This window comes from Myxocyprinus asiaticus, chromosome 4 (assembly GCF_019703515.2).
Source record: "Myxocyprinus asiaticus isolate MX2 ecotype Aquarium Trade chromosome 4, UBuf_Myxa_2, whole genome shotgun sequence".
NCBI classification, from domain to species: Eukaryota; Metazoa; Chordata; class Actinopteri; order Cypriniformes; family Catostomidae; genus Myxocyprinus; species Myxocyprinus asiaticus.
Window position 1 is genome coordinate 1,443,691 of NC_059347.1, and position 16,299 is coordinate 1,459,989.

At 37.9% G+C, this 16,299-nt stretch overlaps 1 protein-coding gene across 2 annotated transcripts in view; it reads right to left on the reverse strand.

Moving 5' to 3' along the window:
- Nucleotides 1–658: 658 nt before the first annotated feature.
- The window catches only part of abl1 (c-abl oncogene 1, non-receptor tyrosine kinase), a 60,208-nt gene continuing 44,567 nt past the window's right edge, over nt 659–16,299 (reverse strand). For both annotated transcript variants that reach the window (XM_051689012.1, XM_051689020.1), the window contains exons 4-11: nt 13,580–13,852; nt 12,981–13,065; nt 10,699–10,876; nt 4,492–4,676; nt 4,235–4,387; nt 4,012–4,101; nt 3,803–3,931; nt 659–3,709 (exon numbers count right to left, since the gene is read on the reverse strand). In XM_051689012.1, the coding sequence (XP_051544972.1) occupies nt 2,139–3,709; nt 3,803–3,931; nt 4,012–4,101; nt 4,235–4,387; nt 4,492–4,676; nt 10,699–10,876; nt 12,981–13,065; nt 13,580–13,852 (2,664 nt within the window). In that variant the 3' untranslated portion in view covers nt 659–2,138. The remainder of the gene's footprint in view (nt 3,710–3,802; nt 3,932–4,011; nt 4,102–4,234; nt 4,388–4,491; nt 4,677–10,698; nt 10,877–12,980; nt 13,066–13,579; nt 13,853–16,299) is intronic.

Consider the following 16,299-nt stretch of genomic DNA (forward strand, 5'->3'; position numbering starts at 1 on the left):
TCTTTCAGGTCACTCCAGACTGATGCATATATATATATATATATATATATATATATATATATATATATATATATATATATATATACACACACACACACACACTGTGTATTTATATATAATTTAATTTTCTTAAATGTTGACTGCATTCGTCAAGCTCAACCATTCAACACTTATCCAAAGTCAGTGTAAGAAAAATAAATATTTTTCTTTAATTTATGGGAAATACTGTATATCTAGCCCCTACTGAGTGATAGCTTAATTTAAGCTAAATCTGCATCCCTGTTACTTGCAATAGCGTTATCCATATATATAGAGAGAGAGAGATATTTATAGGTGTATGTTCAATGATATAAAAAACAGTACGACTTATTGACTTTTAAAGAGATTTTTTGTAATGTTTAGTCAGTGCTTTACTCATCTGCCACAATAATGTCTTTCAGGGCTTTTCTCAGCAAATATTGATATATGCGATTAATTAATTGCATATCATGTCATTCAATAGAAAATTTTAATCGACCAACAGCACTAGATTTTATTGCTTTGAAAAAATATAAAGTGACAAACTACCTTTTTCTGGAAAGTGTCAAAAATTCTGAGATAAAGCTGCTGACTTTAGAATAAACAGCACAGCAAATTAACAAAAACACAAACTCTCATCATTATTCAAGTAGCAAAATTGCTTTGTATTTTATGCAACAAAAATTGCACCATGGTTACAGGAAGAATTAACTGAAATGAGAAAACAAGACGTGTATTTACAAAGAAAAGCAATAAGTCTACAAAAGAGTGAGGCTTGATACAAATAAAAAAGTAGTGGCATGATTTTTTGGAGACAAAACATGAAATGTCAACATTGGTAGTATCATGTTGAATTAAAGGCAGCTTGTGGTTGGCTTCATCCTCAGGCGTCGCAGTCAGAGGGCAAAGTGTTGACAAACAAATACTGAAAATAACTGGATTATCTTAATTATACAAGTAAAACTATATAGGAAATTTTTAGTAAGATAATCGTTGAATTAACAGTTTATTGGTTGTTAAGTGTACATCTCCCACATCCTCAATGGCAATCATCTCTTTTAGGACACGCCGTTTGGTTAGCGCTGTCATTTGATAACACTGCTAAGTTCGTTGAGGAGCTCCCATGATTCTTTTCCGAGTTCAGTCAGTGGTCTCGCAAATGACATCAAGCGGTAACTGAAATTCGTTAAGAGGAAATGACCAAACAAAACATATATATTGGTTCTAAGTTCTGATTTAAGTTCTCGCTTCCAAGTCTTTCTCCAGCTTCTTGAGACAGTAGTGTTTTATTCGCTGATAAATATGATTCATAATGTTCAGCAAGTCCCTTTAAGGCCACTATGTAGTTTTGGTAAGGCATTTATATAGTGATTGTACTGAAGGAACACTTGTTCGAAATGCTGTAATGGGGCAGCAAGGGATGGATTAACTGTACTGACTTTTATGATCCCATTAGTGAAATGTCATTCATGGCACAGTGTTGCAATACTACAATACTTAATCAGTCGGTTTCAAAATGAAACGATAGTTCCTCATATCACAGGGACCATTCACATCACACAACTAAGCCCTTTTCTATATCATTTGCAATGACAAGAAAACAAAACAGCTGAAAAAAGCCAGTTTGATGAATCAACATTTTTTGTCAAAACTATGATCATGAATATAAGTTTCTTTTGTAATCAAAAATATATATATTTTGATTCCAAAAAATAAAGGATTTTGAAAATGTGAGGCACATGAGGTTTTTTCTGTCAGTCATCTGTAAAGCTGTCAGAGAGTGCTGCCTAATAATATGAGAAAACAGAGAAAGAAAGTAATTTATGGAATTACTGAAAGAGTCAACTAAGACTTGGCTTCCTGAACCTGGGCTACCTTAAGATGGGCAAAAATCTTAAGTGGAAAAATGTAACAGTGTTGCTTCCTCTGTTTTTGTGCACATTAACAAGACTCTTTTGTGAATGTTCCTCTGTTTGCCATAAGAAAAGGTGAGGTGGGTTTATTTAACTGAAGGGTACATTTTGCCACAGCCAATTCAGAGAAGCCCCAGACATATTGATTTCTCTTCTATAAAATACACTGCTCTATCACATTATGAAATCTGGTGAAGGTCTTCTCCACTACCTCTGAACAATGTCACTAATCTCCTTGGCGGAAGAAAGCAGCTTTGAAAAGTCTTGTGGTGCGCTGGCTCCCCCAGTGGCAGTGGGGCAGATCTGTAGCTCTCTGAGGCTGCTTTCCAATTTATTGATGGCTTCACGGAAAGCAAACCTGTTCCGCATCTGCTGGATGGACTCAACGTAGCTCACGCTGTACTTGGACAGGTTCTTGCCAGCCTCCAAGACTGCGCTGTGGCTACCGGTCTGTTCTGAAACTCTGCCAATAGCGGCCCGCAGAAGTTCTGTGCTCTCCAAGACCATCTCGCGTGTGATAGCAGAGTTGGAAAGTTTCTCGGATGGTTGGCGCATTTTCCGTAATGAACTGCGAAAGTTTGATCCTCGTTCGCCTGTTCCTATACCTAATGGCTGACTGGTTGGTGATGTAGACGAGGTCTTTGGAGGCTGTACTTTTGAGGTGGTTTTTGGCAATTTTTTGGCACTTTCCTGGGAAAGAGCACCCCTGCCTTGTTCTATGGCACCAGAGCTTGGAGGACTTGAGTCAGAGGAGATTTTGACTTTACAGTCTGAAGGAACATCATGAGTGGGACTCTTTGAAGTCTTGCCAGATTTGGCGCTTGAGACAGGAGGTGGAGGAGGAGCCGGTTTAGGTTTTGCAAACTTTCCCTTGTCTCTCTCTCTCTGTACAGGGACATCAGAAGAGGGTTTGTGTCTACGATGTCTGCATTCATCCCCAGCTGCTCCTAGAGGTGGAAACACGTTGGGCTTAAGCAGCTCAGCCTGCAAGGTGCTCGTTTTGGAGCTTTCCGTCTGTGGCCGACGGCCTATCTTCGGGGTCAGGGTCAAAGGACTTGATCCAGGACTAGATTCTGCATCCTTGAAAACCTCATCGGATGCATCCTCTGTCTTTTTGGGAAGGCGTGGTGGTGGGGTAAGGGTACCAACACGAGGGATACAATCTCCTTTCTTACGGGGCAGAGCTGGCTTCCCTCCAAAGGTACCAGAGTCAAAATGAGATGACTGAATGTCACGAGGAAGGGTAACCGACTTCCACTCCCTACGGTCAGACCCTGGTGGCATGCTGGACGCTGAAGATGACCTCAGGAAGCGCTTGGAGTTTGAGATAGAATCTTCCTCCGCTGGAGGAGTGGTGACAAGTTTCCCTCCTCCACCTGTTGTTGTAGGTGTTCCCTTTCTCCGTGAAAGAGGAGGGAAGACTTGCCCAGGATACACTAGGGCTCCATTGGTTACTCCAACAGCTGTGGTATTATTAGAACCAACCAATTTTGAAGGGTCAATGCTGTGAATGGCATCATTAGTGGAAGCCCCATTGTTGAACTCATCTCTACAGTCATGTCCCAATCCTCTTCGATCCAGATGGCCATCCATCTTACCAAAGGAGCTACTACGTTTTGGAGGTGCAGGAGCAGTTCTCTTCTTTTTCTTGATGTAGCTGAAGGGATTCATTCTGAATTTATCTTTATCTTTAGCTAGCCGATCATCTTCATTCAAGTTGCTATCAAGAAGAGGCCTTGGGAGCATCAGAGGCCCAGCAACCTCAGCCTCTGCTGCATCTGCAAATGGTTTGAATCCATTAATACTTACTGCACAGAAACACCTTAGAAGCATGAAGAATTGATTGTGAATATCGAAAGAGCAGGGCTTACCAGGACTGTCCCCATCCTTACTGTCCATGTGTCTTCGTGGTGTCCTTGTCTTAGTGGGTAGTTCTGGTGCCTGCTGTATTGGGCCCAATGTCAGCTTCTTACCATTCTTCCCCAACTCTTTCTCCACCTCTGCAACCCATAAACATTGAAGATGAGCCACAGGAAATGTACTTACACAGCTCTCTAAAGCTCCAGAGATCAAGTCTTACCATCAGAGATACTGGATTCTTGAAACATGGTCTCAAATGCTTGGTGGGTTTCGGCAAAAGAAGGCCGCTCTGCAGGGTTCCATCTCCAACCTAAAAACAGAGACATAAAACTCAGTCCAAAGTGGGACAGAACACCCCAAGCTGTAATAATACAGTTTAAATGTTAAGTTTACAGGTTCAACTAATATTGAAAGATCTACAATAGATCTATACATCTACTTACAGGCCCTCATGAGCTCATAGACTTTCTCTGGGCATCCCTCAGGTCTGTCCATGCGATAATCTTTCTCTAGTAGCTCGTACACTTGGGACAGGTCAATTCCAGGATATGGAGACATCCCATAGGTGGCAATCTCCCAAAGCAGGACCCCAAATGCTGACAAGTTTAAGCAATACATTTTATTGTGTCTCAAAAGGTGAGTTCAGCTTAAACATTTTGCCAGTAAAGTGCATCCTACTGTTTCAATGATCTTTACTTACCCCATACATCTGACTTTATAGAGAACTTGTTATAGGCCAGACTCTCTGGTGCAGTCCATTTAATGGGAAACTTGGCTCCTGCATGAGCTGTGTAAGTGTCCCCCGTCATCAGGCGACTCAGTCCAAAGTCTGCCACTTTAACCAAGTGGTTTTCCCCAACTAAGCAGTTACGGGCAGCTAAATCCCTGGAGGAAGAACCATATTATTACTGGAAACATGTAACTTCAAATGAAATTCCTAAAATGTGCTCCCTTTGTCCTAGAACTTGTGTGTTTTGTTTTTTGTACTTTTTATGGAAAACTGCTCTATTGTAAATAATCATAAAAACATCTGATCTGTTCCTTCATTCAACAGACCTACCATTAATGATTAAAAATACCACATTTTTAAGGCAACTGCTATTTCCAATTTATTTCTGTTCCTCCTTTTCAAAAACAAGCAAGGAAGATTATTCCACCGTTGAGGCACAAAACCATTTCCTGTACTCTCATTGTACCTCTATGGTGGAATGATATTCTCAACCCTACCCAGAAAGCAAGTGTCACTCACTACTAGGGCTATCTTCAAAATTAGGGACAAGAATAGATTCAAGGGACAAAAACTGAAAACAAACTAAATTGTTTGCAGAACATAACTGAAAACGGGAACAAAGTCCCTTCAATTGTTCCAGAGTGAAAAGTTATTTTTGAATGCTGGTAACCGGTTAATAATGTTATTTTGTTCTGAATTTTTTTTCCTGAAACCAAAGAACAAAGGGTTTATCAGTAAATGTTCAGTTCCTGTTGCCTGAAAAAAATTGGCTTTTTTCTTTTAAGGAGAATATAGTAAGCATGTGCTTTGAGTCTGAAGGAAAGTGCTGCATCACTCATTTCTTTGACTAATTGCAAGTTTCCATGACATGCTGAAGACCTTTTTGACAACTATATATAATTACTACATAAATGCAGAGATTTATTAATTGATTTAGATGGTCAGTTGTATATCAGAAATATTTTAATTATTTTTGGATATATTTTAATATTAAGGATACATTTATTGATAAGACATTATTTTACATGGGCTACTATACTATGCTTGTCATGATCGCTGATCCCCCTATTGGTAAAACATTTTTATTGCTTATTTTATTTTTTTTGAGGCAAGTTGCTAATTTTGGGCTTGTTTTCCAGGACCAGGTCGCTTGAGATCTGGCAACACTGCAACTGGTATAAAGTGCATCCGGAAAGTATTCACAGCGCTTCACTTTTTCCACATTTTGTTATGTTACAGCCTTATTCCAAAAAATACTAAATTCTTAAATTTTCCTCAAAATTCTACAAACAATACCCCATAATGACAACGTGAAAGGAGTTTGTTTGAAATCTTTGCAAATTTATTAAAAATAAAAAATGAAAAAAAATCACATGTACATAAGTATTCACAGCCTTTGCTCAACACTTTGTTGAAGCACCTTTGGCACCAATTACAGCCTCAAGTCTTTTTGAGTATGATGCTACAAGCTTGGCACACCTATTTTTGGGCAGTTTCTCCCATTCTTCTTTGCAGGACCTCTCAAGCTCCATCAGGTTGGATGGGGTGTGTCGGTGCACAGCCATTTTCAGATCTCTCCAGAGATGTTCAATCAGGTTCAAGTCTGGGCTCTGGCTGGGCCACTCAAGGACATTCACAGAGTTGTCCCGGAGCCACTCCTTTGTTATCTTGGCTGTGTGCTTAGGGTCGTTGTCCTGTTGGAAGATAAACCTTTGCCCCAGTCTGAGGTCCAGAGTGCTCTGGAGCAGGTTTTCATCAAGGATGTCTCTGTACATTGCTGCATTCATCTTTCCCTATATCCTGACTAGTCTCCCAGTTCCTGCCGCTGAAAAACATCCCCACAGCATGATGCTGCCACCACCATGGTTCACTGTAGGGATGGTATTGGCCAGGTGATGAGCGCTGCCTGGTTTCCTCCAGACATGACGCTTGCCATTCAGGCCAAAGAGTTCAATCTTTGTTTCTCATGGTCTGAGAGTCCTTCAGGTGCCTTTTGGCAAACTCCAGGCGGGCTGTGATGTGCCTTTTACTGAGGAGTGGCTTCCATCTGGCCACTCTACCATACAGGCCTGATTGGTGGAGTGCTGCAGAGATGGTTGTTCTTCTGGAAGGTTCTCCTCTCTCCACAGAGAAATGCTGGAGCTCTGTCAGAGTGACCATCGGGTTCTTGGTCACCTCCCTGACTAAGGCCCTTCTCCCCCGATTGCTCAGTTTGGCCAGGCGGCCAGCTCTAGGAAGAGTCCTGGTGGTTCCAAACTTCTTCCATTTACGGATGATGGAGGCCACTGTGCTCATTGGGACCTTCAATGCTGCAGAAATTTTTCTGTACCCTTCCCCAGATCTGTGCCTCGATACAATCCTGTCTCGGAGGTCTACAGACAATTCCTTGGACTTCATGGCTTGGTTTGTGCTCTGACATGCACTGTTAACTGTGGGACCTTATATAGACAGGTGTGTGCCTTTCCAAATCATGTCCAATCAACTGAATTTACCACTGGTGGACTCCAATCAAGTTGTAGAAACATCTCAAGGATGATCAGTGCAAACAGGATGCACCTGAGCTCAATTTTGAGTGTCATGGCAAAGGCTGTGAATACTTATGTACATGTGATTTTTTTCGTTTTTTATTTTTAATACATTTGCAAAGATTTCAAACAAACTTCTTTCACGTTGTCATTATGGGGTATTGTTTGTAGAATTTTGAGGAAAATAATGAATTTAATCCATTTTGGAATAAGGCTGTAACATAACAAAATGTGGAAAAAGTGAAGCGCTGTGAATACTTTCCGGATGCACTGTATCACTCACCCTTAGCACAGAATACTGTCATTTTCAAAAGAATGTTTTTAACCGCTCTTTTATTTAGTTCTGACCAGTTACCAATTTGGAAAGGAGTCCACGGAATGCTGGATCTGGAACGGAAAATACAGTTTCTGCTTAGAACAAACCAGAATGAAAAACATTTAGTTTTTAATCCCTGTTCAAAATATTGATACGACGACACATTGTCACAATCTCCTTGCTGGTGCTCATATCTATGTAGATGCTTCCATATCGATTAGCCAGCATTTTGAAAGTGGCTGGTTCAGTCATTTGAGTGGTAGTAGAATGAATGAGAGATTCTTGCTAATGCCAACAAAACTACATTCTAAAATATGGGTGCATTTAGTCTTTTTGCTAAAATCCAGCAGTCTGGAGTTAGACATGACTCATGCAATTTGTAAATCCTGCTAAACTAATGTGAAGTTATGCAGTAACTCTACAAACCTCCATCTACATGTCAAGATAAAACCCAAAATATGCACTTCTTTAATCTCAAGAGAGGTGTGGAAAATGCCAAAGAGCTTCAGTGGAAGCATCGCAAATTTCATTTAAAAGATTGAGTTATATTATATATTAAGAAAACACAATTAGTGCAGGCTATGTCTTTTCACAGCATATTTTGCACTGCCTGCATTCAAGAATTTAACTTAAAATACTGACTACATGAGTTCTATTAAATTTACCAAGTACAGTTTCATGTTATACTTGTTATAAAACTCTTCTTGTCTTATAAATACAAGAACATTGTGTAGAAATGCATTGTGTTTAGCTGTTTAAACCTAGAGGCTTTGCCTTACTGTTGCACACTTTATTGTTTAAAAACAGCATTTGTTTTTGAATCAGAATATTTCAAACTATACAAAGGGTTTCACAAAACAGAAAGAAGAAAAGGCCATTAAAAGTAATTTGCTTTTTGGTATCAGAATTATTTATTTATCTATATGAACCTTAGTGTTTTGAATATATATATATTTTTTTTATTGGTTTGTTCCCACCCAAAACCGTTTGGATCACTTCAGAAGACATTATTTAATCCACTGGAGTCGTATGGATTACTTTTCTGTTTCCTTTGTGATATTTGGTCCTTCAGAGTTCTGGCCACCAGTCACTTGCATTGTATGGTAGGGCTGGAAATTTGTTTTTATTCTGTTACAAATCACGATTCTTGAGGCAAACAATTTTAAAATCGTCTCCCTGATGAAAAAAATATTTTTTATTTAATAAAAAAAAAAAAATGTTTATCTTAATGCTGCAATGATTAATATATACATATATATGAAGCTATATTTGTGCAGAGTTCCACATTAACAGGTTTTCTCTCTGAGAAATTTTGTCTCTTTAATTCTTTACATTTAGTCCTTTTATGCACCACTGCTTCAGCCATCAAAGTGCTGCTCGTTCACTGTGAAAATCCTCTGCTGTGATCAATGTTCCTGTTATTATGCATAATCCAAAAGTGTTGTGGAGAGTATTTGCCAGAAGTCATTCTGCAGATTCTGTCTGACACTGCTTTAATAAATAGTTGAGCTGTAAAAAGGCTTATTAAACAGTTAACTGTTGTAAACTACATGTTGCAATATTTATAATCTAGTGGCAGGTAATTTCGCATATTTACCCACCACTGTCAACAAGAAATGAGCCTAGACACAAAGATGCGTGCTTGAGGAAACACACCTGATTATATTTTGAAGAACAGATGAAAGAAATGCAGATGATGCACGTGTCTGTTTTTTTTTTTTTTTTTCAGAAGTTCATTTGCGCTTTGGCACCCACACGCACAGTGCAACTGTCTCGCGGAACGCACAAATGGTGAGTTCTCTGTCAGTCATCTGGGAGTAGTTTGTAAGAATAGTGTTGTTTATGAGAAAGCTGCATAAGATCTACAGGTGAACTGTCATGTGTGTCAAAATTCAGTACAGCCCCAGAAATGGTTCTTGTACAAGTACTCTTTAGCCTCCATTTGTATGTTGCAAAAGTATCATTATGATAATAGTAATAGTCTATGGTAATATATGTTAGGGTATGTTTTATATTCCAAAAGAACACAATTTGTTTGATAAGCTAAAATGATATCTTGTACATATTTATTTGTTGAATACAAATGGACATAATGCAGCCTTAAACATGGGTTCCTTTGCACTAACTAGTCGCCTAGCTCAGACAATGCACTGACTGGTCGACTGGTAGTTTTAAATTGGTAGTTTTGCACATCCCTATCTTTAACCTGCAAATTATATATTACAGAGTGAAAACAATTATTTCAGACACAACTCTTCTTCAATAGATATTTATTTCTGAGAAAAGGGAGTTTTTTAAAAATCTTTTTATGAAGTTTTTATAATCAACACATCAAATCTCAATACTCAAGAGAATTGCAATATCGCAATATATATTGAATCGGCTAAGAAATATCGTTGTAATATCGAATCGGGAGGTCTGTGGCAATTCCCATCCCTAATGTATGGACCTACAGAACTGAGATATTCTTCTAAAAATCTTTAATTGTGTTCAGCAGAAGAAAGTCATACACATCTGGGATGGCATGAGGGTGAGTAAATGATGAGAGAATTTTCAATTTTGGGTGAAATATTTAACCAGCATTGCAATACTTATCGTATCGTGACATTGTTGGTTATTCACAGCCCTAATCTCTACCTCCAAGAAAAGTCAAAAGACACATTTTTTCTTTGAGCACTTGACTCACAACTGTCAATGCACTCTCTGAAAGTACAACTTTCTTAAAAAAATGAATCCAAAAACAACAACTGTTTCACTGTTGTTTCTAATTTAAAACTTTGAGTTGCAACACTTCTCCTGTTCCAGTCTCCTTACGATGAATCACTTGTGTTGTTTTCTTAAATGTAAATCACTTTAGATAAAAGTAATTGCTAAATGAGTAAATGTTACTGTAAATGTTACTTTCATAAAATGGCCCTTTTTTTTTAATTTATTTATTTATTTATTTTTACTTAATTTAACTAATTATTTTGTTGGCAGTGATCTTGAGTGCTGGTCTTTGAGGAACAGGCCACATCTTGACAGGAATGACACTACTGCTTATCTAGACAAATCAATCCCAGTTTGTCAAAGTGCAATAAAATACGTTTTAACCTGGAAAAGGATACATTATGAATTATAAACAGGCTCATGCATATTATGTAATAACCCAAGGTATTTAAAATATACACAATCTAATCTAAACAGAATTGTACAATGAGGCAAGACAATGTCCATTTAATAACACAACTTACTTGATTTTGTTTCTTTGGCTGTTCAAATCAATGCAGCTGTGGCCTCATCAGCACTGTGTTGATGTCAAAGTATCATGTCTCAACTAAAGCAGCTCTTGCTCACCTGTGGATGAAGTTCTTCTTCTCCAGGTACTCCATCGCAGAGGAGATCTGTGTGGCCATATACAGCAGCACCACAGCATTGACTTCCTCACGGTTACATTCACGCAGGTAATCCAGCAGGTTTCCGTGGGTCATGAACTCTGTGATGATATAAAAGGGAGGTTCTCGTGTGCAGACACCTAGAAAGAGATACACGGAACACAAGCAGGTTATTATGTCTAATAAACACCATCGTACACTCTGGTGATGTTTTACATATACAGTAGACATGCACACTATATTTGGACATTTAAGTCAGTGTTCAAATGTCAATGTCATTGCATTAGATAACAAAACATCAAAGCGAGTGGCCTTTAGCACACTTTAAACCAAATATTTTACAGAAAGAAGTTTGTTAGGTTTGAAATTATATAGAATGGTTCAAGGAACGGGGAAAAAAAAAGTGTTTTTCTGAAGATCACCAAAAATGGGAACAAAGTCCCTTGAACTGAATGGGTGAAAGGAGTGAAAACGTGTTCCTGTAATTTTGACCCTGATGATCCAATTTCAATTAAATTCCTGAAATTTTTTTTGAAAATTTTCTCTATATTTTCTTGGGTTACACTTGTGTTCCCGGTCAAAAATGACCGGCCATTGGAAATGAATGGATTAGACTACAAAATACAGAAATATTAAGTGTTCAGGAGCATCCCAATCCTTCAGATGAGCAAATATGTGGATGGGTGTTTGCACACACAAATTCCTCAGACATATGTGCGCAAACACACCCACACACATACAAATACACACACACACATCGTGTGTTGAGAGTCCTTTTGTGCATCGCCATGTACACTCATTGAGGAGTATTTTAAGATCTATTGTGTTTGGGCTCATTTGAATCGGGATAGTCTGCTGTAAGTTACAGTACATCATTGTCTATGTTATATGTATGCTTCAGGAAGTAATAAGGAAAAACGTGACAAAAAGACATTCCTGTTTATTATATTTATGTGTGACAGGGGGAATTTCAAACACTAATACTCACTGCAGTTTGATGTCTGAGTGAAACAAATGTGCTCATTGCATTCCACTAATTGAGACCTTTCCAACGATATATAACACATGACTATCTCATCTTTTTTATAGTTTTACCAATTATTGTGATAAGAAATTTGCAAATGATGAGAACGAAACAGTTCTTATTTGTCAGAAAATTAGAAGGTATTATTTAAGAATTCTATGCATTGTAAAGTCTAAATTCTAAGCTTGAAAATGACACCTATTTTGTTCAGATTTATAAACAATCTTAGTGGGCCAGTAATTTTTTACCATGAGCACAATATGTGTTAGCACAAAATTAAAACAACACAAGGGTTAATATCGTTCCAATATTTTTTTAAATGAAGACCAAAGGGTTTATCAGAGTAAATTACACCACTTCCTGTTGCCCAAGGAAATAAGGCTTCTCTCTTTTTAGTGGAACATGATAAAAATGTGCTTTGATCCTGAAGAAAACTTCTGCATTACACATTTCTTTGCTTTATTGCACATTGTGGATGTACCCTCCCATGACATGCTATAGACCTTCTTAATAACTATATATTATTACTACAGTTGCATGCACAGTTAATCCAGATTGGACATATTTAATATTAAGAATGTATTTATTAAAAATACATTATTTTACTGTATATAGGCTACTGTATACGATGCTAATGATTTCTATGCTGATCAGTCCCTCACACGGAAAAAATGGATCACATGTTGCTTATTTTGGGCTTTTTTTTTTTTTCTAGATCAGGTCGCTTGTTTCATTTATAAGATCTGGCAACACTGTAACCCATCCTTAGTATGGAGTTTTTAAAAAGAATGTTATTTTATTTAGTTCTAACCGGTTACCATTTGGAAAGGAGAGCGTGGATAGCCAGAGCCTGAATGAAAAAATACTGTTTCTTGAAAAAAAAATTTTTTTTTTTTTAGTTTTTTATCCCTAATTAATAGCAGATATTCAACAAATAATCTGGCTAATTCCACAAAACCATCATAGTCCTCACAAACAAACAGAGACCTACAGATGCATAATAATGGGAACATTGCTCACAGCAGGCGATTTGTCTGATGGTAATTTAAACTGATTTGGGGTGAATTTGTTATAAACATGTTGCTTTCAATGGAACGAATTAAGAGATGCTTTTGATAAACATGTCTGCTAAATAAAAAAATAAAAACTACTCAAGAGCGGATTTTTGCATGCTGACAACAATCTATTTAGCTTAACGCTTTATTAAAAAGTGAACTCACCTAACAGCTGCACCAGGTTTGGATGTTTAATCTCTTTCATGACTGCAGCTTCTTTTAAAAACTCCTCCACTTCCATCGTGTCTTCCTGCAAAAGAAAAATAAATAAATAAAATAAACCACTGTTTAACATACAGAAAAGTTTATGCTCTAAATCAGTGCTTCTCAACTGGTGGGTTGCATCCCAAAAAATATGTCGCAGGGCTGTTCTGACAGGGTCACAGACAGCGTGGAATAATCAATACTAAATGCAAATTTTAAAATTCAACTAATCATATAAATGTAACTTAAGAAAGCAAAATAAACCTACTTATCAATGGGAGAAATGCTTTCCATATATTTTGTTGTCACAAGACAATGCAGCTAATCAAACTCTCCTGTACTTTGGCACAAATTCATCAGTTTCTTGGTAAAAGCTCGTTGAATTAGACAGATGTCAACATGGACAGGTTGTGTGACATGCCTTTATCCTCAAAAACATCAACAAAACTACATAAGACTACATTACATACAGGTAATGGGTTTAGGCACTGTGTTGGTCACCACTTGATTTTCAGTTGAGAAGCACCACTCTGATGGCTCAGTCTGTATCTCACACTGACCTTTAGTGTTTTCACAGCGACAGTCAGGCTGTATTTCTTCCACACGCCCTCGTACACCTCACCGTACTGCCCTCCACCCAGCTTGTGTTTCATGGTGATATCAGTCCGTTCCATCTCCCACTTGTCATAGTTGGGCGAGACGCCATAGATGGTAGGCTTGTTGCGTTTGGGTGCTGGATAATGCAGTGTTGTGATCAGACCATCTGCTACAGTGGAATGATGATGAACCAGCTCCGCCAGCGTGTTGAAACGGCTCTCAGATGACACGTACAGCTGCAGAAGATGAGACGTGTGAAGATGAGAGAGCGCAACACTGGCCTACAGGTTCTAAAAACTGCTCTAACTGTTCTTATGATTTCATTTTGAGCCAACACATGATAATTTTTACCCATGGGAACACTTTTTCGCTGCCACATGTAAAATGAGCAACGGCACTTGAGTGCTTACTCCAGCTCTGTTCAGCCTCAGTTGCTGTCGAGTTTTGTCATTTGTAATGTCGTTTTATTGTTTAGAACTGCAAATATAAAGCAACTTCTTGGAAATCTGCCATATTATCTATTGTTTTATGATTTTTCTTTCATTGTGCCTGTCTTGTAGCATTGGCCTTTCAGAAAAACATCTCAGCTCTGTTGGTCCATACAATGCAAGTGAATGATGACCAGGACTCAGAAAGTCCAAAAAGGACATAAAGGCAGTATAAAAGTAATCCATACGGCTCCAGTGGTTTAATCCATGTCTTCTGAAGCGATATGATAGGTGTGGGTGAACAGATGAATATTTAAGTCCTTTTTTAATATAAATCTCCACCTTTGACCAGCTCCAACCAGTAGGTGGCTGAATGTGAAAGTGTAGATTTACAGTAAAATGCACTTAAATATTGATCTGTTTCTCACCCACACCTATCATATCGCTTCTGAACACACGGATTAAACCACTGGTGTCTTATGGATTACTTTTATGATGCCTTTATGTCCTTTTTGGACTTTCTGAGTCCTGGTCACCATTCACTTGCATTGTATGGACCAACAGAGTTGAAATATTCTTCTAAAAATCTTAATTTGTGTTCTGCTGAGGGATGTTAATGATGAATCGAAAATCATTTAATTGTCGTTAATAATTTGATCTATTAATCTTATCGATCGTCGATTAATTAATTTCAGGACAAATGCGCAGTAATCATGACAGCAGACATTGATAAGGCTGTCTATACAGTCTGCATGTCATTATCCGTTTCACAGAAGAAGATGCACAGATTGGAGAGATGAAGCGGGCTCAATGTAAACAATGTTTCTCTATAAATGAACATTCATCTTTTCTGGACACACCATGATAGTCTTGTGTCATCCCAACCTACAATTATGTCAGCAATTGCCGGGAAAGCACGGAGACCCATTCGGCTGTCATCACACTATCACCAGAGAAGCGGTAGTCTGTGTTATGTACTGTGGTTACGCAGGGTGTAATGATTTGACTTAATTTCAATGTAAAAAATATACCACAATCCACAACGTGAAGTTTTAATGAACTCAAATATGCATAAGTAATATATCTTGTATACAAGTTATTTTTAACAGTTGCCTAATTCATTAACAGTAATTAAACAATTCCCAAATTCGAACTAAACATAGCCTAAATGTATTAAAATACACTGAACTAAGAATATTTTAAGAGGAAAATGATAATACTTGCATTCCTTAAGTGTATTAATTTAAATTATATTTAAACAATAGGCTACATGCACATTATTTGGAGTCCTCCATGTGCGTTATGCGATATTAACATTAATTTCCACAACGATCGATTATAAAAATTTCTGAAAATTGACATCCCTAGTTCTGCTGAAGAAAGAAAGTCATACACATCCGGGATGGCATGAGGGTGAGTAAATGATGAGAGAATTCTCATTTTTTAGGTGAACTAAGCCTTTAAGCATTTTTTTTTTTATCATTTTAAATGTTTAATTAAACAGTACAGTACTTTTGCATTGAAAATTTAACTTTAAAATGCATGTAAATGTACTGACTGAAGCCAGTAACTGAGGGCCATTCAGCGCACTGATGCATTAAAGCTAAAGTGTGTCATTTCTGTGCCACCGTTCAGAATTCCAAAGATTAACATTGTTCTCAGACAGTTTCTGAACATGCCCCCTGGCTGATGATGATTGAAACAGATAGCCCCGCCCCAAACTCACACCATTGGTTGAATCAATGTTGTTGTGTCAGGCTGGACGGGTCGCTCAAAACAAACTTTTTCATAGCACCACAGAGACACAGTGTTTACAGTTTTCCAGAAAATTCACCAACAAATGGCTTTCTTACAGTAGTCTCTGCTGGGATAAGAGAAAGTATTTTAAAACAGAAAAAAATCCCTGCAGTTCTGAGTCTTTCCTGACGGTTTACAGCGGTGATCCCACGAGGGGATGTTTGTCTTCACCTCATGTTAAGACTGCGAAGCGGTTGAGGAACGTCAGGCATGTGAGGAATGAATGCTGCGCTCTCAGAGCTCACACACACACTTATTATCTGCTGGACTCTCAGCGCTGTGTGTATGTGTGTGTGTGTGTAGCTGACTGACAGAGATGAGGTTTAGTTCAAATTGTGAGGATGACTTGAAATAGTTTTGAAAGCATTGGTTAAAATGAGTCAAAAATTATAAACTAATCACCACATGCCTTCATTTTCCATCAAAAGTGTGTTGATGAATTTATAGCTGTGATGGAG